Raw genomic sequence first — 27,305 nt, forward strand, 5'->3', positions numbered from 1 at the left:
TCTACATCTTTTATGTGTTACATCATCATATGTTGCAGCACCCCATAGCAGCTGAGTCGCCACAAAATGATTACACAGATTGTCCAGGGAAATTTACTACTGGCAGCTGTGGAGCTATCCCCTCATAGCCTCTTTACTCATAGACACACACACACACACACACACACACACACACACACACACACACACACACACACACACACACACACACACACACACACACACACACACACACACACACACACAGACACACACACACACACACACACACACACACACACATTCGGAATAGTCTCCAGATCTGTGGGAAAGCAGCGGCTGGATGCTGTTTCACCCTCATCTCTCCTGAGGAAGGGTGTCTCTCTCCTAGTTCATTAAATCAGTCGAGAACAGTCAGGAAATGGGTTCGCCGTATCATTGGCTGAGTGCGTTATGATACTTTTTGTGGTCTTTTGTAAGCTAACATTCTCTTTATAAGGACTTATGCACAGTTGATATGTTGGTTATGCAGTAGGGTTGCTCAGGCAGAAATTACTTGATGCAATTGCAATATCTTCAGCTACATTTCATAAATATGCTCATACAAAAATACTTTCAAAATATTGTGATCAACTTTTTCCCATCCACAAATATCTACACAACAGGAAACAAGCTTGTCAGAACAGCTTGGGAGTGAGGTCATCATCAATGGACTCAACTCAGCATGGGGGCATCGCTTGTGACAAGCAAGAACAAAACATGACATTGTTTTCAGTCCCCCTCGCTAAGCCACATCAAATGACTCCATGGGTCTCAGAAGAACCCCAGGTGCCCCGGGACCCACATATCAGGCAAGTGGTGTGTGTAGGCACACGGTGGGAGAGCAGTGAATAAAGGCCCTAGAGGCATCGTAACAAACTAGTTCGTTGCATTGCATCAAAGCAAAGTGAACCATAGTGTTCCCAAAAAGTTATTGGTTCTCCTGGTTAAGAGAAATTGTGTTTCATTGCTTTTGAGCACAACCTAGAAATTATTCATTGATTTCTCAAGCGGGCACATTATACACATACTGTATGTCAACACACATAATTGTGCATACAGTATGTATGCACACTATATTGTACTATTTTACTGTTATAGAAGGTATAGAGGTTAATAAACAGGCATGTATTTCCCAGCTCTGTTGTCTGTGTGAACAGAAAGCCACCTCGCTGGTATAGCAGCCCTCATGCAGTATTTACAGTCAATGAATGTCCACTTGTTCTAAGGGGAGGGGGTGAAGCAGACAGCCATTTTGCAGTAATTCCAGGGCTATACTTACATACTATAAGACATTATGAGTCTGGGTTGGATGCTGTTACCTGAGTTTAGTGCGTATGCTGCTTGCAGCTCTTTCCAAAGTGTGCTAGCACTTTATTTTACAGTATTTTCCTAGTATTCAATAGGAAATTGTGGTATCAAATGGCGCCTAGTTGCACTTGTTTTATTGAATTTATTGAAGAATGAATAGATAGATTAACTGTAATTACCATTCTACCATTTCATTTCTTAGTACACTGAACAAAAATATAAATGGAACATGTAAAGTTCTGGTTTCATGAGCTGAATTAAAGATCCCAGAAATTTTCCATATGCACAAAAAGCTTATTCTTCTCAAATGTATTTCACAAATTTGTTTACATCCCTGTTAGTGAGCATTTTATCCTTTGTCAAAATAATCCTTTTACCTGACAGGTGTGGCATATCAATAAGCTGATTAAACAGCACGATCATTACACAGGTGTATCTTGTGCAGCGGACAATAAAAGGCCACTCTGAAATGTGCAGTTTTGTCACACAACACAATGCCACAGATGTCTTAAGTTTTGAGGGAGCATGCAATTGGCATGCTGACTGCAGGAATATCCACCAGAGCTGTTGCCAGAGAATTGAATGTCCATTTCTCCACCATAAGCCACCTCCAACGTCGATTTAGAGAATTTGGCAGTGCGTCCAACCGGCCTCACAACCGCAGACCATGTGTAACCACGGCAGCCCAGGACCTCCAAATCTGAGGGTGCTGAGGAGTATTTCTGTCTGTAATAAAGCCCTTTTGTGGGCAAAAACTCATTCTGATTGGCTGGCCAGGGGAAAGCTGACAATTGTTTGGTCCAGTGACACTCATTTAGGCTGTTGGCGGGATACTGTATAGTGAAAAAGGACCTGACCTGAAAACCTCCATATACACCTGCCAAAATCAGCATTTTGTTTAGTTTATTTGAAACTTGTTCTTGCTCGTCCCAAGCAATTCCCTCATGCAGAGTTTAGTCTATTGATGATGACCTCACTCCCAAGCTGCTCTGACTAGCTTGTTTCCTATTGTGTGAAACTGTTTACGCGACCAATACAATTTTGATACACGAGTGATATTATCTGACAGAAATATTTTTGGTTTTTCTAAATAAGATGTTAATGTTGATAGTAAATTATGACTTCCAAATTATGTTTGTACAGTCCTGGTGTATACTTACACTGATATATATATATATATATATGAAAATAAGGTATTGACACACTTTGAAACTTATTGGGCAGCATTGTTCTTCTGTAAACATCATTGGACTAGTTCCATTTAAGTAAAAAGTCAATAACACTCAGTAGATTTAAGCATATGATTAAATCAGGGTTAGAGTTAGATAATAAGGCAGCTCAGACAGGATAAACAGCTAAGCTGGATGTTCCAGTTGTTGTGGGCTTTTGGACACAGCTTTCCTCACGGGCTGTTAACCCTGTTCATTTTGTGCACTGAGTAAACGACGTGCCTAAATGTGTCTGACTGCACAATCCATTTCCACAGCACACAGGCAAATCATGCATAATTGTGTGTGCGATGAACGTGCCTGACCCAAGAGGTGAAGGGAGGGGGGAGGGGAAGAACAAAGGGATTGAGAGAGATGAGGGTGTGTGAAAACATGCCTGTGATAAAAAAAAAAATTATGCTGTCCAGTTTTAAAAATGCCAAGCTTATCATTTCTCATCGCTCCCTTTACATTTCACACATACTGCTGAGGCAGAGCAAAGTATCTTTAAATGGTACATAGGATGAGACAGGGAGGAGGGGGGAGAGAAGGAGGAGGAGGAATAGGGGGGAGGGATTGTTGTTGCGTCTGCTGCTACTGTCATTCTGCTGCTGCGCGCTTCAGCGGCAGGAGGCTCTGCTGAAGGGAGGAGTAGAAAACGGAGCCAGGGAGAACGAGAGAGAGAGAGGACAGGGAAAGAAAGGAGAGAAAAGAAGGGAGAGTCTGTCATGAGGACAGAGAGGGGGAAGGAGGAGAGGAAAATAATTATAATCTGTCTGAAAAAAGGACCAAAGATCCAAGAACTGTGTTTTGGTTGCCTTTTTCTGTTTTCTCTTGACAAGGACAAGGGGACCGAGAGGAATACAATTTTTTCTCCTTGGTGATGCTTTTCTCAATGCTCTCATGCAGGAGGCATGCTCAGAAGTAGTGTGAAAGGAGGCAGAGAAGGAGATTTAAAGATGGAACGGGCGGAAAGTACCAAAACGTACGGCCAAGCCGAGGGCAAAGCTGTTGGCGTGGCAGCCAAGAGGGGCAAGTCGGGGATGCCCCAGAGTGCCCAGCGAGGGGAACTGAGGGTGTACCGTGCAGGTAGCTCTGAAGGGCGGCTGCCTGTGTCCTCCAACCTTCGCAAGCAGAGGTCCCTGACCAACCTGGCCGTGCTCACCGATGCAGAGAAGAAGATGCACCTCTACGAGCCCAAGTGGTGTGATGACATGGCCAAGCCTGGAGCGGGGCATCTCAAGACGGGCAAGCCCAAGCTGGCAGGAGGGGGTGGCAGTGGCGGAGGAGGGGGCGCGCCACTCTCACGCAACCTCTCCAAGTCAGAGCACTCTCTCTTCCAGGGCAAACCCAAACCCTTCAGCCCACTGGCGGCTCCTTCTGGCCTGGTCAGACCCGGTCAGAGCCGGATCCCTAGGGGTCCCTATGCAGAGGTGAAGCCCCTGAGTAAGGCCCCTGAGGATGGCAAATCTGATGATGAGATCCTCTCCAGCAAGGCCAAGGCTGTCAACAAGAAGCAGGTGGCGGGAGCTTCTGGGGAGGCAGGGGCCAAGGGCCAAGGGGATGGAAGCCAGTCCTTCCTCAAGGTGGATCCAGAGCTGGTAGTGACTGTCCTTGGTGACCTGGAGCAGCTTCTCTTCAGCCAGATGCTGGGTGAGTAAAACCAAGCAGAACCTTTTCCCTGCCTGTCGAGCCTGTTGCTTTCTACAGCACAACAAATAGAAACTCCCCTCTCTGCTCACTGTCTCCTCTCGATGCCTCGCACAGTCAACACGCCCCCTTACTACAGCTGTCGCTAACACCTGCTTGCTGCTGCAGACTTCATTGTCCCTGAATGGAGCTAATCTGGCCCAGCATCGATTCAGAAAAAGCCTCTACGGTTTTTACACCGTCTCTCAGTGTTCACATTGCATGCATTTGAAAAGCTTTCTCTTGAATGCTGCCCCAGCTTTTGCGTTTTGATTTAAAGTTGTTTCCACATTATTGTGAAGCAGGGGTTGGGATCACACGACGGGTGGCGGTGGACAATTCCACCATTGTTTGCAATGCATTTAGGTTATTGTTTTTAATATCCTACTGGCTACTCTATCTCTGGCATGTGAAGCATGATGTCATGGATTGTGTGTATAAGGTTGTTTCCTATAGCACTAGGGCTGGGAATTGCCAGCAAATTGATACTTGGGAGTAAAAGTATTGATATAATATCGTCCAAGTAATGTTGCAATATTTAACTGTGTTGATTTTTCCCCCATCACTATATAGCACTGGCTGTTCAATGGTATGAAAGAAAAAAATAAAACCCAGATCTAGTCAGTGACATGCTGATCTCTATTCCATCTCAGCTAGTCTGCTGCAGTGGGTCTACTAACAAGCTATGCCCTTAGTGATTGTGTAGCCCTCTGTTTGCTCCATGCAGGGATATCTGTGAATAGTTCCAGAAAATAGGAGCTGGGAAATAAACCAAGCCATATTTAATTCATTTTCAGCCCACTGTGAGACACATATTTAGCCTCCTCCCAGCCCCATTCATCCGTGGCCATTGACAGATGGTGCCCACACTGTCTGCTATGGGAAAGAAAATGGCCATGGCTGGGCCTCTCTCTCTCTCCCTCTCCTGTAGGTATCTCAGTAGAACGACAACCTCTTTGTTTACAACCAGGTGGATAAAGATGATATACTGTGGAGATATAATTGACTAAACACAGCACATTTTGAACAGGATATCTCTCTTTTTCTGATGCATACAGTACCACGTAATTTTTCTGTCAGGTTTTATACTGACCAGTGATATAGGTTGATCCCTGGATTGCCTACTGTGCTTGTTTTATTGGCCTCTGGCTATGCATGTCATTATCCCAACTGAGTGCATTAGATTAGTGTGTTGGGTTAATTGGCTTTGACATTGATCAGAAACAACAGCACGGATTAGGACCAAGAACCAAATATCCCGCCCAAACCTTGTCTTTCTCTGACAGTCATACATGGCTGGCATATATCCCACTGTACTTCAGTTTGTGCATCAGCTGCTTAATCGGTGACCTCAATTTCAATTGTGTCCAACCCCTGCTCTATTAAATTGCCAATTTCAAGTCCCATACCCTCACTATGGTTTCATACAACGCTCATTTTGGGGGTCTGTTTCTCTGCAGGCCCCTGAAAGGGTCAGCTCTTCTCTGGTCCACTCTAACAAAAACATGTTGAGATGGACGGTAATTGAAGATGGGACTGGATGGTTTGAGATTATTAGGCCACTACTTTGACTGTATCTGGCGGTTGCTCCCAGGGGGTTCAAGGCTAATGACAGTGAGCTCTGCCCTGAATCATAGAGCCTAGAGACTGATTTAAACAACACAGCTCTGTCACAAATATTCTTATGTTGTTTAGAATCTGCTCATTGATATACTATTTTAATAGCGAAAGGTTTTATGAACAAGCCAGTCAATGAGCATTCCAGCTAGTCACATAGGTAGCCTATGTTTTGTTGACATACCAGCTAGCTAAGTTAGAGACATATTTTGTTAATGGACACATTTTTACTGATCTCATTTGTTCTCCGTGACTTATTAGTTTATACGGACGGGACGTCGAACCCTCGTGTTCGTCAGGCTTAGAGACAAGTAAACAGTGTCAGTCAACAATCCCATTCTGAACATTGACAGTCCATTGTTTGTGTGTATGTGTGTTTACTAGTGATCGGGGAAAATTGATACAGTTACATATTGCAATATTATTTTGGGACAATATTATATAGATACTTTGACTCCAAGTATCAATTTGTTTAAAAAATATTTTAAAAAGTACCTTTGCTATGAAGCGTTAGCTAGAGCTAGTCGGCAGTACCTCTGCCAAAACTCTGGTATTTTTCATCCTATAGCTTGTTCTCCATATTCTTTTTAAATAGTGAGCCAACATGTTTTCATCACTTTTATTTCCATGACTGATCAAATCGAATTTTTTCATGCTCTCTCTTGTCTCTCTGCAGCAGACATATACTGAGCAGTATGTTTGGAACATCAAATCGAAGTAAAATTGCAGTGTCAAATGGTAATATAGAAAGAATCGTAAGAATCACAATAAATATCGTATCATATCGCGAGGTCCCGGGCAATTCCCAGCTCTGGTGTTTACATGATTGCAATTTTTTTTTTAAATATATATTTTTATTTCACCTTTATTTAACCAGGTAGACTAGTTGAGAACAAGTTCTCATTTACAACTGCGACCTGGCCAAGATAAATCAAAGCAGTGCGACACAAACAACATCACATGGAATAAACAAGCATACAGTCAATAACACAATTGAAAAAAAGAAAGTCTACATACAGTGTGTGCAAATGGCATGAGGAGGTAAGGCAATAAATAGGCCATAGTAGCGAAGTAATTACAATTTAGCAAATTAACACTGGAGTGATAGATGTGCAGATGATGTGCAAGTAGAAATACTGATGTGCAAAAGAGCAGAAAAGTAAAAAAAACAATATGGGGATGAGGTAGGTAGATTGGATGGGCTATTTACAGATGGGCTATGTACAGCTGCAGTGATCGGTTAGCTGCTCAGATAGCTGATGTTTAAAGTTAGTGAGGGAAATATAAGTGTCCAGCTTCAGCAATTTTTGCAATTCGTTCCAGTCATTAGCAGCAGAGAACTGGAAGGAAAGGCAGCCAAATGAGGTGTTGGCTTTGGGGACAACCAGTGAGAAATACCTGCTGGAGCGCGTGCTACGGGTGGGTGTTGTTATTGTAACCAGTGAGCTGAGATAAGGCAGAGATTTACCTAGGAAAGACTTGTGGATGACCTAGAGGCAGTGGGTCTGGCGACGAATATGTAGCAAGGTCCAGCTGACGAGAGCATACAGGTCGCAGTGGTGGGTAGTGTATGGGGCTTTGGTGACAAAACGGATGGATGTGATAGACTGCATCCAGTTTGCTGAGTGGAGTGTTGGAGGTTATTTTGTAAATGACATCACCGAAGTCGAGGATCGGTAGGATAGTCAGTTTTACGAGGGTATGTTTGGCGGCGTGAGTGAAGAAGGCTTTGTTGCAAAATAGGAAGCCAATTCTAGATTTCATTTTGGATTGGAGATGTTTAATATGAGTCTGGAAGGAGAGTTTACAGTCTAGCCAGACACCTAGGTATTTGTAGTTGTCCACATATTCTAAGTCGGAACCGTCCAGAGTAGTGATGCTAGTCGGGCGGGCGGGTGCGGGCAGCGAACGGTTGAAAAGCATGCATTTAGTTTTACTAGCATTTAAGAACAGTTAGAGGCCACGGAAGGAGTGTTGTATGGCATTGAAGCTCGTCTGGAGGTTTGTTAACACAGTGTCTAAAGAAGGGCCAGATGTGTACAGAATGGTATCGTCTGCATAGAGGTAGATCAGGGAATCACCCGCAGCAAGAGCGACATCGTTGATATATACAGAGAAAAGAGTCGGCCCGAGAATTGAACCCTGTGGTACCACCATAGAGACTGCCAGAGGTCCGGACAACAGGCCCTCTGATTTGACACATTGAACTCTGTCTGAGAAGTAGTTGGTGAACCAGGCAAGGCAGTCATTTGAGAAACCAAGGCTGTTGAGTCTGCCGATAAGAATACGGTGATTGACAAGAGTTGAAAGCCTTGGTCAGGTCGATGAATACGGCTGCACAGTACTGTCTTTTATCGATGCCGTTTATGATATAGTTTAGTACCTTGAGCGTGGCTGAGGTGCACCCGTGACCAGCTCGGAAACCGGATTGCACAGCGAAGAAGGTACGGTGGGATTCGAAATGGTCAGTGATCTGTTTATTAACTCGGCTTTCGAAGACTTTAGAAAGGCAGGGCAGGATGGATATAGGTCTGTAAAAGTTTCGGTCTAGAGTGTCACCCCCTTTGAAGAGGGGGATGACCGCGGCAGCTTTCCAATCTTTAGGGATCTCAGATGATACAAGAGAGAGGTTGAACAGACTGGCAATAGGGGTTGCAACAATGGCGGACGATAATTTTAGAGAGGGTCCAGATTGTCTAGCCCAGCTGATTTGTAGGGATCCAGATTTTGAAGCTCTTTCAGAACATCTGCTATCTGGATTTGGGTGAAGGAAAAGCTGGGGAGGCTTGGGCAAGTATCTGCGGGGGGTGCGGAGCGGTTGGCCAGGGTTCGAGTAGACAGGAGGAAAGCATGGCCAGCCGTAGAGAAATGCTTATTGAAATTCTCGATTATCATGGATTTATCGTGGTGACAGTGTTACCTAGCCTCAGTGCAATGGGCAGCTGGGTGGAGGTGCTCTTATTTTCCATGGACTGTACAGTATCCCAAAACATTTTGGAGTTAGAGCTACAGGATGCAAATTTCTGTTTGAAAAAGCTAGCCTTTGCTTTCCTGACTGACTGCGTGTATTGGTTCCTGACTTCCCTGAAAGTTGCATATCTATTTGATGCTTGTGCAGTCCGCCACAGGATGTTTTTGTGCTGGTTGTGGGCAGTCAGGTGTGGAGTGAACCAAGGGCTATATCTATTCTTAGTTCTACCTTTTTTGAAAGGGGCATGCTTATTTAAGATGGTGAGGAAATAAGTTTTAAAGAACGACCAGGCATCCTCGACTGACGGGATGAGGCCAATATCCTTCCAGGATACCCGGGCCAGGTCGATTAGAAAGGCTTGCTCACAGAAGTGTTTAAGGGAGCGTTTGACAGTGATGAGCGGTGGTCGTTTGACCGCGGACCCATAGCGGATGCAGGCAATGAGGCAGTGATCGCTGAGATCCTGATTGAACTCAGCAGAGGTGTATTTGGAGGGCAAGTTTGTCAGGATAATATCTATGAGGGTGCCCATGTTTACTGATTTAGGGTATTTGATCCCCTGCTGATTTTGTACATTTGCCCACTGACAAAGAAATGACCAGTCTATAATTTTAATGGTAGGTTTATTTGAACAGTAAGAGACAGAAAAAAAATACATAAAAACGCATGTCAAAAATGTTATAAATTGATTTGCATTTTAATGAGGGAAATAAGTATTTGACCCCTCTGCAAAACATGACTTAGTACTTGGTGGCAAAACCCTTGTTGGCAATCACAGAGGTCAGACTTTTCTTGTAGTTGGCCACCAGGTTTGCACACATCTCAGGAGGGATTTTATCCCACTCCTCTTTGCAGATCTTCTCCAAGTCATTAAGGTTTTGAGGCTGACATTTGGCAACTCGAATCTTCAGCTCCCTCCACAGATTTTCTATGGAATTAAGGTCTGGAGACTGGCTCGGCCACTCCAGGACTTTAATGTGCTTCTTCTTGAGCCACTCCTTTGTTGCCTTGGCCGTGTGTTTTGGGTCATTCTCATGCTGGAATACCCATTCACGACCCATTTTCAATGCCCTGGCTGAGGGAAGGAGGTTCTCACCCAATATTTGACGGTACATGGCCCCGTCCATCGTCCCTTTGATGCGGTGAAGTTGTCCTGTCCCCTTAGCAGAAAAACACCCCCAAAGCATAATGTTTCAACCTCCATGTTTGACGGTGGGGATGGTGTTCTTGGGGTCATAGGCAGCATTCCTCCTCCTCCAAACATGGCGAGTTGAGTTGATGCCAAAGAGCTCCATTTTGGTCTCATCTGACCACAACACTTTCACCCAGTTGTCCTCTGAATCATTCAGATGTTCATTGGCAAACTTCAGACAGGCATGTACATGTGCTTTCTTGAGCAGGGGGACCTTGCAGGCGCTGCAGGATTTCAGTCCTTCACGGCGTAGTGTGTTACCAATTGTTTTCTTGGGGACTATGGTCCCAGCTGCCTTGAGATCATTGACAGGATCCTCCCGTGTAGTTCTGGGTTGATTCCTCTCCGTTCTCATGATCATTGCCACTCCACGAGGTGAGATCTTGCATGGAGCCCCAGGCCGAGGGAGATTAAAAGTTATTTTGTGTTTCTTCCATTTGTGAATAATCGCACCAACTGTTGTCACCTTCTCACCAAGGTGCTTGGCGACGGTCTTGTAGCCCATTCCAGCCTTGTGTAGGTCTACAATCTTGTCCCTGACATCCTTGGAGAGCTCTTTGGTCTTGGCCATGGTGGAGAGTTTGGAATCTGATTGATTGATTGCTTCTGTGGACAGGTGTCTTTTATTCAGGTAACAAACTGAGATTAGGAGCACTCCCTTTAAGAGTGTGCTCCTAATCTCAGCTCGTTACCTGTATAAAAGACACCTGGGAGCCAGAAATCTTTCTGATTGAGAGGGGGTCAAATACTTATTTCCCTCATTAAAATGCAAATCAATTTATAACATTTTTGACATGCGTTTTTCTGGATTTGTTTGTTGTTATTCTGTCTCTCACTGTTCAAATAAATCTACCATTAAAATTATAGACTGATCATTTCTTTGTATGTGGGCAAACGTACAAAATCAGCAGGGGATCAAATACTTTTTTCCCTCAGATAGTAGGAAGGCCGGGGTGTTATATTCTGTTAGGTCACCTAACAGAATATAGTTTGGGGGCAATCAATTCACATATGGTGTCCAGGGCACAGCTGGGAGCTGAGGGTGGTCTATAACAGGCAGCAACAGTGAGAGACTTATTTCTGGAGAGATACATTTTTTAAATTAGAAGTTCGAACTGTTTGGGCATAGACCTGGAAAGTATGACAGAACTTTGCAGGCTATCTCTGCAGTAGATTGCAACTCCTCCCCCTTTGGCAGTTCTATCTTGACGGAAAATGTTGTAGTTGGGGATGGAAATCTTTTTGGTGGCCTTCCTAAGCCAGGATTCAGACAGTGGCTGACAATGTCTAAATAGCTAGTTGCTAATTAGCTGGTTAGCTTCTGATGACTGGCATCTGATGGAAGGTCTAAAAAATTGCGGAGCTGTATCACATTGGGTGAGGCGGGTTGCCGGAAGGTATATTTAATTTAAAAATAAGGAAAGAGATTGAAAATAAATTGAAATATATTTTTAAAAAGACAAAAAATACAAAATGTACACGGGAGAAACAACAAACCACGTCTGCACTGCTTCGCCATCTTGGAATCTGCGTGGCTGCGTAGGAACAATTGGTTGCGTAGGAACCACTAGAGACATTTTCTGAAATGTTCTTAATTCACATCCTCCTAGATTTATTTAGGAATAGAGATTTTAAGTGTCACATTATTTTAAAATGAGGAAATCTCAATTAAAGCATCTGCTTAATTAATTATTTATTATTAACACACACATGCACACACACACACACACACACACACACACACACACACATATACACACACACACACACACACACACACCAGACTACTTCTCTTTGTGGAACTGTGAATAAAAATCTACAGGTGATTGCCTCTGCAAATGTACATAAGGGAAACTTGACCAAAATGTCAACAAATAAATGTGCGTGTTTGCAGGAGTAATTCTCATTGACGAACAGTAGGCCTGACAGACAGCCCATTTAGGGGGTAGTTAGCTAATTGTCTGTGAGTACCAAGGCTCAACCCACGGCCACCTGACAATGTAGCTCTGTTTAGCTTTCATTTGGCTGTGTTTGAGAAGTGAATAATCCATTTGTTAACTACTTGTCACTTCACCGATTGCTTTCAAAATAGAAACTGACAATGTATACTGTACGATTACCTGTGCAAACCATCTTTTCTCCTGGACTTTACTATCGGTGAAAAGTGTGAAACGTTGTTTCAAAAGGATGGGGGTATCGTCGGAAATCGTAGACATGGTTACTAAAAGGTTTTGACCCACGTGTTAATAAAAATAGAAATACCAATGGGGATTAAACGCATTTACATGGCAACTACATGACAAGACCGAATGAGAAACGGTCTACTTATGTACAGTAAGTGTTCCCCTTCGTGGAATAGAAAAAAATGATTGATGTTTGATTAGATAATGTAAACAAAGTCGCCACTCAGAAAAGAAAGCAGGCACGAAAAATCTACATATTTAAATGAATCGCAAAATGTCTCTATTCAATTGTTTTTCTGTCTCATTATACAATTGTTTATGTGCCATAATACAGTCAATATTTGTGTTTTATTCAAAAATGGTTATCTTACTCCATTATGCAGCGGTTACATTTATCAGAACTGTATTTTATTACGGAACATGCTTTTGCGCCAGTCTTTCTTTGAGAAAATGTTCCTTCCCTACGGCATGGTATCGTACAATAGCTATCCTTATAGACGGGTTGGTTGTTTAGCAACAAAACTGACCCTTGTGCAACTATGGGGCAAAACAGACAGGTTGGCTTCGAAGATTGTTGACATGTAAACTGTATTTCGTCTCCAATTTGTATTAAAAACATAAATAACACACGGACTTGTGACCCATTGAAGCATTCCCAGAGTGGTGCAGCGGTCTAAGGCACTGCATCTCAGTGCCAGAGGTGTCACTACAGTCCCTGGTTCAATTCCAGGCTGTGTCACATCCGGCCGTGATTGGGAGTCCCATAGGGCGGCACGCAATTGGCCCAGCATCGTCCGGGGTAGGCTGTCATTGTAAATAATAATTTGTTCTTAACTGACTTGCCTAGTTAAAATAAACATAAAATTGTTTTTGTGATGTTCTCAGCTAACCAATCTATTGGACAGATACATTTATTCATATACTGCATTCATAGTCTGCATAATGCAGCAGTAACCCACTTTTAATTTGATTTATTGCTCACAACAGCATTAATGAAAAGACTGTTTTTATTCCTCAATATAGAGGCTCTTTTTGTGGGACACATCATAGGACTTTATTCTGATTTGGTGGTACAGTTGTCCTCTGGATGTCATAATAGACTTATTTATGAAGTCAGTTTGTGTAATGCGACCTCTATCCACTACCAGAACAACACAGTCCAACCCTCTCACCATAAGACAGAGCTGAAGATAGACTGTGGTTCACCCAATACATAGCCTCTATTGTACAGTATAGTGCAGCTGTAATGGACGAGAATGCGGAGGGAACCTCAATAGCAATCGGCAATTGTCTATATTCAACTATATTGTAAAATGGCCGTACAGTGTAATGGGGGGTGGAGAAGGAGTGCATGTTAACACAACTAAGGGAGATGGAATTTGACTAGTTCGCAATGGCAGATTGAATATGAATGCGTATTCCTTCAATAGCCATGTCCACGAGGAGAGCAGGGCAGGGTAGTAAGCATAGCTCTGGGTTACTACGACGACAACAAGAGAACTAGCAGATGAGGCGGATGCAGCATACATGTCTTTCTGCAGTAATTAGATGTGAACTGTGCAAGCCCACCATGACTGTGACAATAGGCTGCATACACTGCCATAGAGTAGCAGTCAAATACTGTAGGTACAGTGCCTTCAGAAAGTATTCAAAACCTTTGGCTTTTTCCATATTTTGTTGTGTTACAGCCTGAATGTAAAATATATTAAATAGACATTTCTTTTGTCACTGGCGAACAAACAATAGCCCATGATGTCGAAGTGGAATGATGTTTTTCCAAAATTTTACAAATGAATTAAAAATGAAAAGCTGAAATGTCAATAAGTATTCAACACCTTTGTTATGGCAAGCCTAGATAAGTTCAGCAGTAAAAATGTGCTTAACAAGTCCCATAATAAGTTGCATGGACTCACTCTGTGTTTAACACAATTTTTGAACGACTACCTCTGTACCCCCACACATACAATTATCTGTAAGGTCCCTCAGTCGAGCAGTGAATTTCAAAGACAGATTCAACCACAAAGACCAGGGAGGTTTCAAGAAGGGCACCTATTGGTAGATGGGTAAAAATAAAGAAAAGCAGACATTGTATATCCCTTTGAGCATGGTAAAGTGTTTAATGACATTTTGGATGGTGTATCAATACACCCAGTCACTACAAAGATACAGGCATTCTTCCTAACTCAGTTGTCGGAGAGGAAGGAAACCGCTCAGGGATTTCACCATGATGCCAATGGTGACTTTCAAACAGTTACAGAGTTTAATGGCTGTTATAAGAGAAAACTGAGGATGGATCAACAACATTATGGTTAATCCACAATACTAACCTAATTAATGGAGTGAAAAGAAGGAAACCTGTACAGAATAAAGATATTTCAAAACATGCATCCTGTTTGCAAACAATATGTGGCAAAGCAATTAACTTTTTGTCCTGAATATGAAGTGTTATGTTTGGGGCAAATCCAATACAACACATGACTGAGTACCACGCTCCATATTGTCAAGCGTAGTGGTGGCTGCATCATGTTATGGGTATGCTTGTAATTGTTAAGGACTGGGGAGTTTTTCAGGATAAAAAAAATTACGGAATAGAGCTAAGCACAGGCAAGATCCTAGAGGAAAACCTGTTTCAGTCTGCTTTCCACCAGACACTAGGATATTAATTCACCTTCATTCAACAGGACAATAACCTAAAACACAAGGCCAAATCTACACTGGAGCCAAGAAAACAGTGAATGTTCCTAAGTGGCCTAGTTATTGAAAACCTATGCCAAGATGCAAAAATGGTTGTTTAGCAATGATCAGCCAATGTGACAGAGCTTGAAGAATGTTGAAAATAATAATGGGCAAATGTTGCACAATCCAGGTGTGGAAAGTGCTTAGAGACTTACTCACAGCTGTAATTGCTGCCAAAAGGTGATTCTACAAAGTACTGACTCAGGGGGGGGGAATACTTATGTAAATGAGATATTTCTGTATTTCATTGTCAATACATTTCTAAAAATGTCAAAAAACATGTTTTTATTTTGTCATTATGGGGCATTGTGTGCAGATGGTTGAGCTAAATCAATGTAATCCATTTTGAATTCAGGCTGTAACACAACAAAATGTGGAATAAGTCAAGGGGTATGAATACTTTCTGAAGGCACTGTATGTAGGGTATAATGGGTGAGGCAAACTCATCTGGAATCACTGGTCATGCTGATCCAGTAGGAGAATATCTTACATTCTCTCCCCCATGCTACTGGATATAACTGACAGCAGAAAACTATGCATGTCCACACAGATTAAATAGATGAAAGGGATTTTCTTGCTGTAGGATTTCTCGACCTTTGCACTCATTCGAGTTTGGGGGAAGGCACCATTATGCTGTGAGATCGGACCCTACCATTTGGTTATCACCTATCCTTTGGGCTGTTTGTACAGTTGAAGTGGGGTGTTTTAGTGTGGGAGACAATTTATAGGCTTTTCATTGCCATTCTATCGTCTTCTCAGTGAACAGACTAATCTATTGACTGAACCTTAAAGGAACAAACAGGGATTCCAGACTGCCAAATCAGTCTAGATTAACTAATCTATACAAGTTTACCCTGTCTGTCAGACCTAAGAGGTAGGTAGCCTAGTGGTTAGAGCATTGGACTAGTAACTGGAAGGTTGCAAAATCAAATCCCTGAGCTGACAAGGTAAAAAAATCTGTCTTTCTGCCCCTGAACAAGGCAGTTAACCCACTGTTCCTAGGCCGTCATTGAAAATAAGAATTTGTTCTTAACTGGCTTGCCTAGTTAAATAAAGATAAAGGAAAAAAAAGAGAGCCGAACCGATAGAAACATGTCAGTTATTTCTGCCAAAAAATGTATAATTTAAACAGTAAGTTTTTTGATTTTTTGAGATTGAAAGTATTCACAATGTCCATGGTCTTTCCATTGAGATCTGCTTAAGCATTCTGTCTGTCTGCGAGTGAGGAGGATTCCTGTTAGAACTACAGAATGTCTTCTCTCTTCTCAGTGCAGGGCACCAGGGACCTGCCAATCACTTTACCATGTAGACCTATTTCCTCAGCAGCACATGGGGTGCGGCGCCTGCATGCATGTCTGCTATGAGCTCTGCTGGCTGGCTCGGCTTTCTGGTTTTGGTCTATATCTTTGTAGTGGTGGTTGCCACCACAAAGATAAGGATGTTTCCCATGTAGCTGTATGATGGAGATCACATCCTTACAGTAGGTCCAGGGCAGTGGTGCTCTGAGGTTGTGAAGTGGTTGATGACATGAGTACATTTTATGGTTAGTAAGATATTAATTCAAATGGCACTGTATAGAAATTGACCAATACATTTCGATGTTGACTTCTTACTGTCCAGCGATATCAGAACTATAAATAGATTTCTCAAAGGTAGCTAGATTTCTCTTTTCGATCATATTCACCATTTTTATCAACATATTTTGATAGATTTGTATAGATCCAATATACTGTATCAGCAGGCATTATATAGGATTAAGCTATAAATGACTCTTCCTGTTCAGTCAAACTAAAGGAGCCTTGTTAAAGGGTGTGTCTGCTGTGGTGGTAGGCTAAATATGAAGGAATGGTACATGGCTCAGCTAGCCTGGGTGCCAGTATGTTTCTGCTTTGTTACCAACTCCTTATGGAATTGTCATGTTAAACATGTTTGGCTTGACAATGACAATGGAGTAGGCAAAAACACAAATAGATCTAGTACAAGGCTATGTTTCAGCTTCTGGCAAAGACTGGTTTTTAATGAGATTGAGTTTGAGCTGATGTAAGCAGATTATGATATGAGCTCAAGTGTAAACTGTTTGAAATACTGTGAGCAGCAGAGGTCCTTATTTTCAATCTACTGATGCTGAAAGGACTAGAGAGTGTAATTACACAAGTTTAAAACGGCTGAACGAGAGCATACTTTTAGCTTACAATAGCACTTCTCAGAACATTAACATTACAGCCATGTTTCTATATCCACATTTTCATGATAGTGAAAGAGGTACGAAAGGCCATACATTTTTATTTAAGGCTGTTCGCTAATTTACAGCCTCTCCACGTGTCTTATTCCCTTGAATTGCCTCACAGTGAATAACTAATGAGTATGACCCATTATTTTAGATGGGTTTCCTCTACTATCCTTGACTCTTAGCCAACACCTTCAGTTAATGCAGTGGATGATACATTTTTTTCACCTCTTATGGGCTATTGTCTGTAGCTATTGCACTGCATAGTAGAAAACAGCAGTCCTGTTTTCCCACATCTCCCTTCTTCACCATCGTGGTCACACAGAAATCCAGTCATTCATTTTAACACATGAGACAGATAGCATGGCTTCATGTTATTGATTTAGGATAGGATGGTCATGTCTTGTCCGCTGTCCATGTAGGATTCACATCATCCATTATGACATTTCCCTTTGTTTTGCTATGCTTTACTATGGATTATTGTGAGCGTGTGTGTGTGTGTATACAGTATGTGCAGGGGTAGAGGGGGTGACTGAATGTATGTGCGAGATTGTGATTGTGCTATGCTATAATTGCATAAATGTGTGTAGGAACACGCACACACATCAAGGAGAATGCATGTCTTCCCCACTGGGAGGCTATAGAGTTTGTAGTTTCGACAGAACGTCATAAGCATCCCCCTGGTGGCCACTCACAGTCCCAGTCACTGTCATCAGTGTTTTACATCTAGGACTGTACCACGTCAAGATCCAAAACAGGGGTGTTCCACAGTTAGAGCTGTACTATGTCAGGATCCTGTAGGGGGGGGGGTTAGAGCAGCGTTGCCATGGTGAGGGAGCCCAGGGAGTCACATTTGTCTTCCTAACAATGTGAACGCAGCATGGATGCTTCTCACCAGCAAAACACCTGTCACTACACAATACTAGTCCACAGTCACAACAGTGTGTTCACACTGGAACTTTAATATTTATTTGCAGAGAGGAAAATCTTTGGGATATCTCAAGGGAATAAGACACAAACAGTTTGACAGTGATACATGGAATATGTGATTGCATTGTGTGTCTGACCACAGTGACTGATGTGATGTCCCCACAGACCCAGAGTCTCAGAGGAAACGCACGGTGCAGAACGTCCTTGACCTCAGACAGAACCTGGAAGATACCATGTCCAGTCTACGGGGTGCCCAGCTCAGCCATGGGTGAGTCCATTACCGTACATTGAGTTTATAGATTATGATAGGCAATACTGGGGTGCTTCTGATGCCACGTACTGATGTGAACGGGGCGTAACGTTAAAGCGCATTCTCAAAACCCAGAGTATCCTTTTATTTCCGTCTTTTTCTTTCTTTTAAAGTTCCATCTGCGCAAACATTACTTGCTACCCGCACATTACCTGTCAACTGTATATTGTTTCAGTGGTTCAGCAAGATGCTGTACGTGTAGACAGAAGAAAGCTATGGATTTGTTTGAGAAATGTAGCATACTCAGACACACATGAAACACAATGGACAGATCGATAGAGTACACACAATCATGTTTACACAACTGCCCGCCTTTACGTCTTCTTGGCAACTTGCCACCTGTTAAACATATCCTGTCAATCATGACCATTACATTCTGGGAAACCCTTTGTCGAGTATTAGTTTCAGACGGTCTCTATCATGATGAGACACAAACAATAATAACTCCACAGGTTATTGAAGAAGTTCTGCATTCAAAGACTGTACATCAGCCATTTTTGCCTGCTTCTTATCTCTAGCTCAACAGTATGTGCTCTGCCTACCAATATTGCTGTTGCCATTTGGTCTCTCTTTGATGTGTGTGGTGTTCATGTCCTAAGGGATTCCATCCCAGATATGAGCTCTGAATTTCCATAGCCCTGGCCTCTGGAGACTGACAGACACCTCTGCAACTTCACCCATCTAAAAACTCATGTCTTTCGACCTTGGCCACCAAACTCTAGAGCAGGGTTTTCAAAACTCAGTCCTGCCCCCCCCCCCCCTCCCCTCCAGGTGCACATTTAGGTTTTTGACCCTATCACTACACAGCTAATTCAAATAATCAAAGCTTGATGATGAGTTGGTTATTTGAATCAGCTATGTTGTGCTAGGGCCAAAACCAAAATGTGCACCTAGGGTGGGGGCCCCGGGACCGAGTTTGGGAAACCCTGCTCTAGGGCTGGGCTCTTCAACCCTGTTCCTGGAGAACTACCCTACTGTATGCTGTCGCTCCAGCCCCAGTTGTAACTAACCTGATTCATCTTATCAACCAGCTAATAATTAGAATCGGGTGCACTGGATTAGGGTTGGAATGAAAACCTAGGATGGTAGCTCTCCAGGAAACTGGTTAGAGAGCCCTGCTCTAAAGCACAAATGGACTGTAGATACTGTAACATCCACATACAGTACTACTAATAAATCATAAGCTTCGAATTACTTTACCTCACTGCGTACAGCATGTTTTTTTAACAGCTCTCTGACCGGCCTAATTCTGTCACTAGTTCAGCTCCCTGTCATAACTCCCAAACATATACCCTAACCTATGGGATTGTTTGATGTGCGTCCATGAGTTCAAACTAACTTACAAATTGAAGTTAAACTACGTTTCAAAACTCTCAAGGAAGTACCGTCCTACTGTGAGCTAATGTATCATTCCACTGAAGCATTGTGGGAGTCGGAATGTGTTCCTGAGGCAGTAACAGTTAACAGTCCCTGTTGATGAATTATCCATCTACAGAAGTACAGAAATAGCAGGAGGAAAAAACACCCACATGGTCTCAGGCAGGCATTGCATTATTCATCTGAGCTGGTTGGTGCATCTGGTTATGTAATCGCCAGACTCAGCAGAAGCTCCTTGCCATCGGGAGGGCATTGCAAAACCTGACCAACTTAGAGAACAGACTAGAACTACTCTCTAGTCTAAACTAGAACTTCTCTCTAGTCTAACTTCTCACAGACAACAGACTGGAAGTACTCTCTAGTCTAAACTAGAACGACTCTCTAGTCTAAACTAGAACGACTCTCTAGTCTAACCCCTCACTTAGACAACAGACTAGAAGTACTCTCTAGTCTAAACTAAGTCTAAACTAGAACTTCTCTCTAGTCCACATTGGTTCACCTTTCACTGGCTGACACAATGGCCCAGAGTTTTCCCTGGTCAGGTCATGTAGTCAAGAAAAACTCCTGGCCCGAGCAATCATAAAAAAAATGTATGTTGGCGGTGTGTGATTATGTGCTGATTACCTTGGGTCTGTAAATCCCAGCTGGTAATTATATTGTGAACATATCGCTGAGGGTTATGAACGATCCCGTCAAAGGGAGAGAGGGACAAAATACTTTTCTCTGTTCACACAATGATGCTATGCTCTTATACTATAGCAAGCGAGATGCCCTTGAGTTCTGAGATGCCACCCATTCTTTGTTGTAGTCGCTGAAGGCTGAGAGTGAACGTTACAGCTGTATCTGGGTCAGCAGAGACTATATGTCAGGACAGATTTCTTTAAAGACCCGATGACAGAGAGTGAGAAACAGGAAATAGAATTTCTTTCTCTAATTCTCTCTCTGTAAGTCCCTCAAGCTCTTTGTTTTTCCGACCTCCTTTTCTGTCCTCTCATTCATTCCATTTCTACAATACTATAACCTCTCTCTCTTCCTTTCCTCTCCCCAGCTGTCTGGAGAGCAGTAATGTTTGCTATGACAGTGACGAGACCAACGCCCGCAGCATGTCCAGTCTGTCCAATCGCTCGTCTCCTCTCTCCTGGCGCCACGGCCAGTCCAGCCCCCGGCTGCAGGCTGGAGACGCCCCCTCATCCACGGGCAGCGGCGTGTACCATGGGGGAAAGGCCGGGTCCCAGTATACGGCCCACACCATGCCTGCCCGAGTCTCCAGCCGTCTCAGCCACTCCTCCCGAATCGAGCTCATCGAAGGGCTGGATGTGGACGATGCTGACCTCAAGTCTGGTTACCTGAGCGACAGCGACCTGCTGGGAAAGAGCATGCCAGAGGATGACGATGACAACCTAGCCAATGGGTAAGGGGATATAGCAGGGGTGTCAAACTCATTCCATGGCAGGCCGAGTGCCTGTGCTGGTTTTTGTTATTTCCATTTTTGGGGGGGGGGGGGGGGGGCAGACAACCAGGTGAGGGGAGTTCCTAAATTATCAGTTACCGTAATTGATCAATCAAGTACAAGGTTGGAGTGAAAATCTGCAGAAACTCAGCCCTCTGTGATATGAGTTTGACACCTGTGGTTATTCTATTGTCTAACTCAGGGTTATTCTACTCTAGGTGTTTGTGCAGGCTTTGGATCCAGTTCTTCAGTAAGACTCACTTTGCATCCTACTGTAAAATGATCTTTGATATTGTCCTTGTGGATTCTACGGATGGTTGTTATCACTTGGTCCTACAACTTACGGTATGTCATGAAACAAGCATCAAGTCAAGCATGGATTTGGATGCACTGTGCTTGGAGTAACCCTTTCACAGTGCTGTCCTCAGCAGTCCAGGGCTCTAGACTGCGACCATTTAGTCACATTTTGAGGTTGAATTGGTTACACTGGTGCGAGCTGCACATTATACCTCGTCATCTACATCAAAACCTTCTATTTTTAGAGCGAATAAAACCATGAATTTGTTAAACAGTAAAGTGCATTATTCTCATGATTCCTGTATTAAAAGTGTCTGCCTTGCTGCTGTGCCTGCCTGTTTCGCTGGGCCCGGCTGCTGTAATGACCCCGAGTGAGCTTCTCATACTCTCTCTCCCACCTTGTGTGGCCCTCGTGATTGTGTAACATTTCAAAATGCAATTGCGTGGAAAAAAATACTTTGGATGCAACTAGTTCAAGTTGTCTATTATAAGGAGATTAGGGTCTCAGCTTTCTGTAGGTATGGAAAACCTGGTTCAGTCAAGATATCTGATATGGCTTTGAAATACAGAGCGGGCGAAATTGCGCATCGGCCATTGCAAGTGCACTAGGCCTCATTGTAAAGTTTTTTTTTTTTAGGACATTTACATTTAGTGTTCGATTAATACAAGGTGACTAGCAGTAGGTGTTATATTTAGAGTTACTGTTCTTGCTAATGTGTTTTGAGTTTCCATTGGCTTAGGTGGTGAATTAGCACTAGTTGAATTATGCCTATATATAATATTTGTGCACATAAAAATTAAGTCAAATTCTTCTCTACTGAACTAAAAAATCAGAAAATTCCGGGGCCCTATTTTGACAGTAAAATAAAACAAGAATTGCTTAATTGTCAACCCAAAATTCATGACATATCTAATTTTTTGAATCATGCATTCCTGCTCGGACATGTTAGAATATTATAGAATACCATCTCAGTAGTCTATTACATTCTTAATAAAACATTATTAATTACTTTATAAGATGATGACTCAAATGTATTCTACTATGTGACGCTGCAATTTTTAACAACTTTTTTTGCCTCCTAATTATGGGCTGGTGCCACCAACTGAAAAAGTTAGTGGCACAAGGGTAAAATGTTAGTCTGGAGCCCTGCAGTCTTGTCTAGTGTAACTCGCTTGTTCCTGAATGGGTCTATTATGGATTCATGCTTGATGCAGCAACCATGTCGCCTTCTTCTCAGACTGATTCTGCTGAGGTTGATCAGAATAATTTTTTTCAAACATTTTTGCTGAGTAGAGTGTACCCTTACAGTCAAGTCCTGCAGGATTCCTGTAGGGTTTTTGGAAGGTTAGCTGTGATGAGTAGCGACTTGCATTAGAATCATCAGGTATTATTCTCAGTGTCGTTAAGCTGGTATTACTAACCAGGTTTCCATCCAACCTTTTTATGCAATTAAAGTATAGGTCGGATAAAAAAAATTCATGACAGGCCTGATGGAAACCAGCAAAGATTCGAATGGGCACATTCGCTATATAACTCAACATGTTTTGTGGCAAAACCTACAGTAGAGTTGAAAATGCGATGGAAACCCATTTCACTAGTATTTTTTATTTGGTTCATTGGAATTTACCGCACAAGTTATTTTTTATGTCCGCTAAGTGCACAGCCTTTTATCTTCTATGGGCTACGTGGGACACCTGCGGGACACAGCCAGTGAAATATCAGGGCGGCAAATTCAAAAACAACAAAATGTCATAATTCAACTTTCTCAAACATACAACTATTTTACACCATTTTAAAGATAAACTTCTCCTTGATGTAACCACATTGTCCGATTTCAAAAAGGCTTTACAATGAAAGCAAAACATTAGATTATGTTAGGAGAGTACATAGACAAAAATAATCACACAGCCATTTTCCAAGCAAGCATATATGTCACAAAAACCCAAAACACAGCTAAATGAAGCACTAACCTTTGATGATCTTCATCAGATGACACTCCTAGGACATTATGTTATACAATACATGCATGTTTTGTTCAATCAAGTTCATATTTATATCTAAAAACAGCTTTTTACATTGGCGTGTGATGTTCAGAACATGCATTCCCACCCAAAACTTCCGGTGAATTTACTAAATTACTCATCATAAACGTTGACAAAATACATAACAATTATTTTAAGAATTATAGATACAGAACTCCTTTATGCAATTGCTATGTCAGATTTTAAAATAGCTTTTCGGTGAAAGCACATTTTGCAATATTCTGAGTAAATAGCTTAGCCATCACGGCTAGCTATTTTGACACCCGCCAAGTTCGGGGCTCACTAAACTCAGAATTACTAATAGAAAAATTGTATTACCTTTGCTGATCTTCGTCAGAATGCACTCCCAGGACTGCTACTTCCACAAGAAATGTTGTTTTTGTTCCAAATAATCCATAGTTATGTCCAAATACCTCCGTTTTGTTCTTGCGTTCAGGTCACTATCCAAAGGGTAATGCGCGAGCGCATTTCGAGACAAAAAAATTCAAAATGTTCCATTACCGTACTTAGAAGCATGTCAAACGCTGTTTAAAATCTATTTTTATGGTATTTTTCTCGTAAAATAGTGATAATGTTCCAACCGGACAATAGTGTATTCATTCAAAGAGGAAAAGAAAAAACAGCGTGCTCACGTGAATGCGCATATCCAATCTCTTTGTCACCAGGCAGACCACTGACAAACTGAGCTACTATACTCTTCCCAGAGACAGAAGACGCCTCAATCTGCTTTCTGAAGGCTTTAGAGAGCCAATGGACGCCTTAGAAAGTGCTATGTAACCCCACAGATACTGTAGTTTCGATAGAGAATCAAAAGAAGAACTGCAAATTCTCAGACAGGCCACTTCCTGCTTGGACTTTTCTCAGGTTTTTGCCTGCCATATGAGTTCTGTTATACTCACAGACACCATTCAAACAGTTTTAGAAACGTCAGAGTGTTTTCTATCCAAATCTACTAATAATATGCATATTCTCGTTTCTGGGCAAGAGTAGTAACCAGTTTAAATCGGGTACGTTTTTTTCATCCGGCCGTGAAAATACTGCCCCTTATCCCAAACAGGTTATTTGCAACAAGTCAAATGGATGGAAACATATATCTGGTGGGAAAATGTGCATATTATTTTATGCATATTTTTTTAATATTTGCATGGAAATATGTTGCCAATTGGATGGAAACCTAGCTACTAATGCGAATCCCCCTCTGCTGAAACTCATAAACTCATTGCTCTGTGAAATATATTGTGTTGTGTGTGTGTGTGTGTGTGTGTGTGTGTGTGTGTGTGTGTGTGTGTGTTTGTGTGTTGATGGTAACTAGTGAATAAACACGTGCAAACACTAGGCTCTAAACAAGAGTCTAGAGTCCAGAATAATTCCAAACTCGCAGCTTCACTATTCCGTCTCTGTTCCTAGCCGTTCCAACAACTTGGGAAATTATCTGCTGAAACAAGACAAGATTTTGTCTGACTTGGAATCTTCCATTTTGTAGAAAAGTAAGATGTCCGAATGGCAGGAAAACCAAAAGTGGATCTCTAAATGGATCTAAATGAGTGCAGATCACGTCTGAGTTGTGCAGTAATGACATTCATTACCAGGCCTCCTGCTGAGCTGGCCGTGTCAAAGACAGCAGTGGGCATTCATTCACACCCACATCTCACTGCAGAGACGGAGGAGGGTGTAACTGACACAAACGCACACAGAGCCCCTCGAGTCAGTGCCTGCCTCTCCACTAAATGGGATTCAGCAAGTCACTTTGTGCTACCAACAACTTAAGCAGAAAGGACTGAAGTACAGAATGACATTGGCTTAAAGTACTACCCTAGTTTTTTTAACAGTTAAAACCCACTGACAAACAACTGCGCATTAGAAACAGTAGCCTACTGATCAATGCCGTGGTAGGGCATCAGTCTGATCCTAGGCCAAGGTGTCAAGGACAGGCGTGGCAGGTGTTCTGTCTACCAGGTGCAGAGCCACAGCATTCTCTCCTTTCATGCCTCATTTAACACTCGTTTAACAGTCTCTTTCTCTCTCTCAATCTCTCTTTTTGCTCCTCTCTCTCTGCCCCCCCCACCTCTCTCTTTCTCTCTCTAATTCCCTCTCCCTAGTTGACAGTCAGTAGGCAGGGAGAGGAGAGGCAGATGCAGGGAATCCAGGCCAGTTCTCTGGTGTGATGTGAGCAACTTTATCATTGCTCCACATGCACTGGGATTTACTCTGCAGCTTCTGGGGCACTGACTGACTGGCCCGCTTGGGTAATCAGTCCACTCTGCCTATGAGAGACTACAGTGTAAATATTGAGAAGTGTGATAGATGGACATGGCATAGTGAGAAGCAGAATGAGATTGAAGAGAAATAGAGTGAGAGTAAGATGGTATGTCTGGTGATTGTAAAAATGCCTCGTAGTGAGTGCTCAGCACTGGGCCACCTGTGTCCTCAATCCCTAGGTGAGCTATTTAAGGTGACCATGATGAGAAACCCTGTACCTCCTGTGGTGTGCCACCTGTTCCCAGGTCAGCCCATACACAGAGACAGGACTACAGGCATCTTTTTGATAACCATACGCTTGGATCGAGATCGCCAATGTATTTTATCTGGCAGAATATAACGAAGGGATAGTATAACTACCAAATCCCTAAGAGAAAACGTATACAGTGCCTTGACTTATTCCACGTTTTGTTGTTACAGCCCGAATTTAACATTTATAAAAAATGAGTAAATCCTCACCCATCCACACGTAATACCCCACAATGACAAAGTCAAAACATGTTTTCAGAAATCTTTGCACATTTATTGAAAATGAAATACAGAAATATCTCAAGTATTCACACCCCTGCCTTTGGCAGTGATTACTGCTGTAACGTCTTTCTGGGTAACTCTCTAAGAGCTTTGCACACGTGGATTGTACAATATTTTCACACTATTATTTTTTTACATTCTTCAAGCTCTGTTAAGATGGATGTTGATCATTGCTAGACAGCCATTTTCATGTTTTGCCATAGATTGTTAAGTCTTTTTAAGTCAAAATTGTAACTAGCCCACTCAGGAACATTCATTGTTGTCTTGGTAAGCAACTCCAGTGTACTGTATAATTGACTTTGAGTTTTAGGTTATTGTCCGGCTGAAAGGTGAATTTGTCTCCCAGTGTCTGTTAGAAAGCAGACTGAACCAGGTTTTCCTCTATGATTCTGCTTGCCCTTAGCTCTATTCCGTTTCTTTTTATCTTAAAAAACTCCCGAGTCCTTGCCAATGAAAAGCACACCCATAACATGATGAAGCCACCACCATGCTTGAAAATATGAAGATTGGTACTCAGTGATGTGTTGTGTTGGATTACCCCAAACCTTAACACTTTGTATTCAGGACATAAAGTTAATTTCTTCGGCAATTGTTTTGCAGTTTTACTTTAGTGCCTTATTTTTTATTCTGCATAGGATTCCTTCTTTTCACTCAGTCATTTAGATTAGTATTGTGGAGTAACTACAATATTGTTGATCCATCCTTAGTTTTCTTCTATCACAGCCATGAAACTCTTTAACTACTTTAAAGTCATTGGCCTCATGTTGAAATCCCTATGCGGTTTTCTTCGTCACTGAGTTAGGAAGGATGCCTGTATCTTTGTAGTTACTGGATGTATTGATACACCATCCAAAATGTAATTAATAACTTCACCATGTTCAAAAGGATATTCAATATCATTTTTTTTATCAATCTACCAGTAGGTGCCCTTCTTTGCGAGGCATTGGAACACCTCA

The 27,305-nt window shown here is 42.4% G+C and overlaps 1 protein-coding gene across 2 annotated transcripts in view; it reads left to right on the plus strand.

The window, feature by feature from the left end:
• Positions 1-27,305, plus strand: part of LOC115151024 (neuron navigator 1) — a 152,862-nt gene that overhangs the window by 56,429 nt on the left and 69,128 nt on the right. Inside the window, exons 4-6 of one of the 2 annotated variants that reach the window (XM_029694926.1) lie at positions 3,447-4,190; positions 18,248-18,350; positions 20,818-21,180. In XM_029694926.1, the coding sequence (XP_029550786.1) occupies positions 3,447-4,190; positions 18,248-18,350; positions 20,818-21,180 (1,210 nt within the window). The remainder of the gene's footprint in view (positions 1-3,446; positions 4,191-18,247; positions 18,351-20,817; positions 21,181-27,305) is intronic. The other variant, XM_029694927.1, reaches the window with a different exon arrangement.

This window comes from Salmo trutta, chromosome 16 (assembly GCF_901001165.1).
Source record: "Salmo trutta chromosome 16, fSalTru1.1, whole genome shotgun sequence".
Lineage (NCBI taxonomy): Eukaryota > Metazoa > Chordata > Actinopteri > Salmoniformes > Salmonidae > Salmo > Salmo trutta.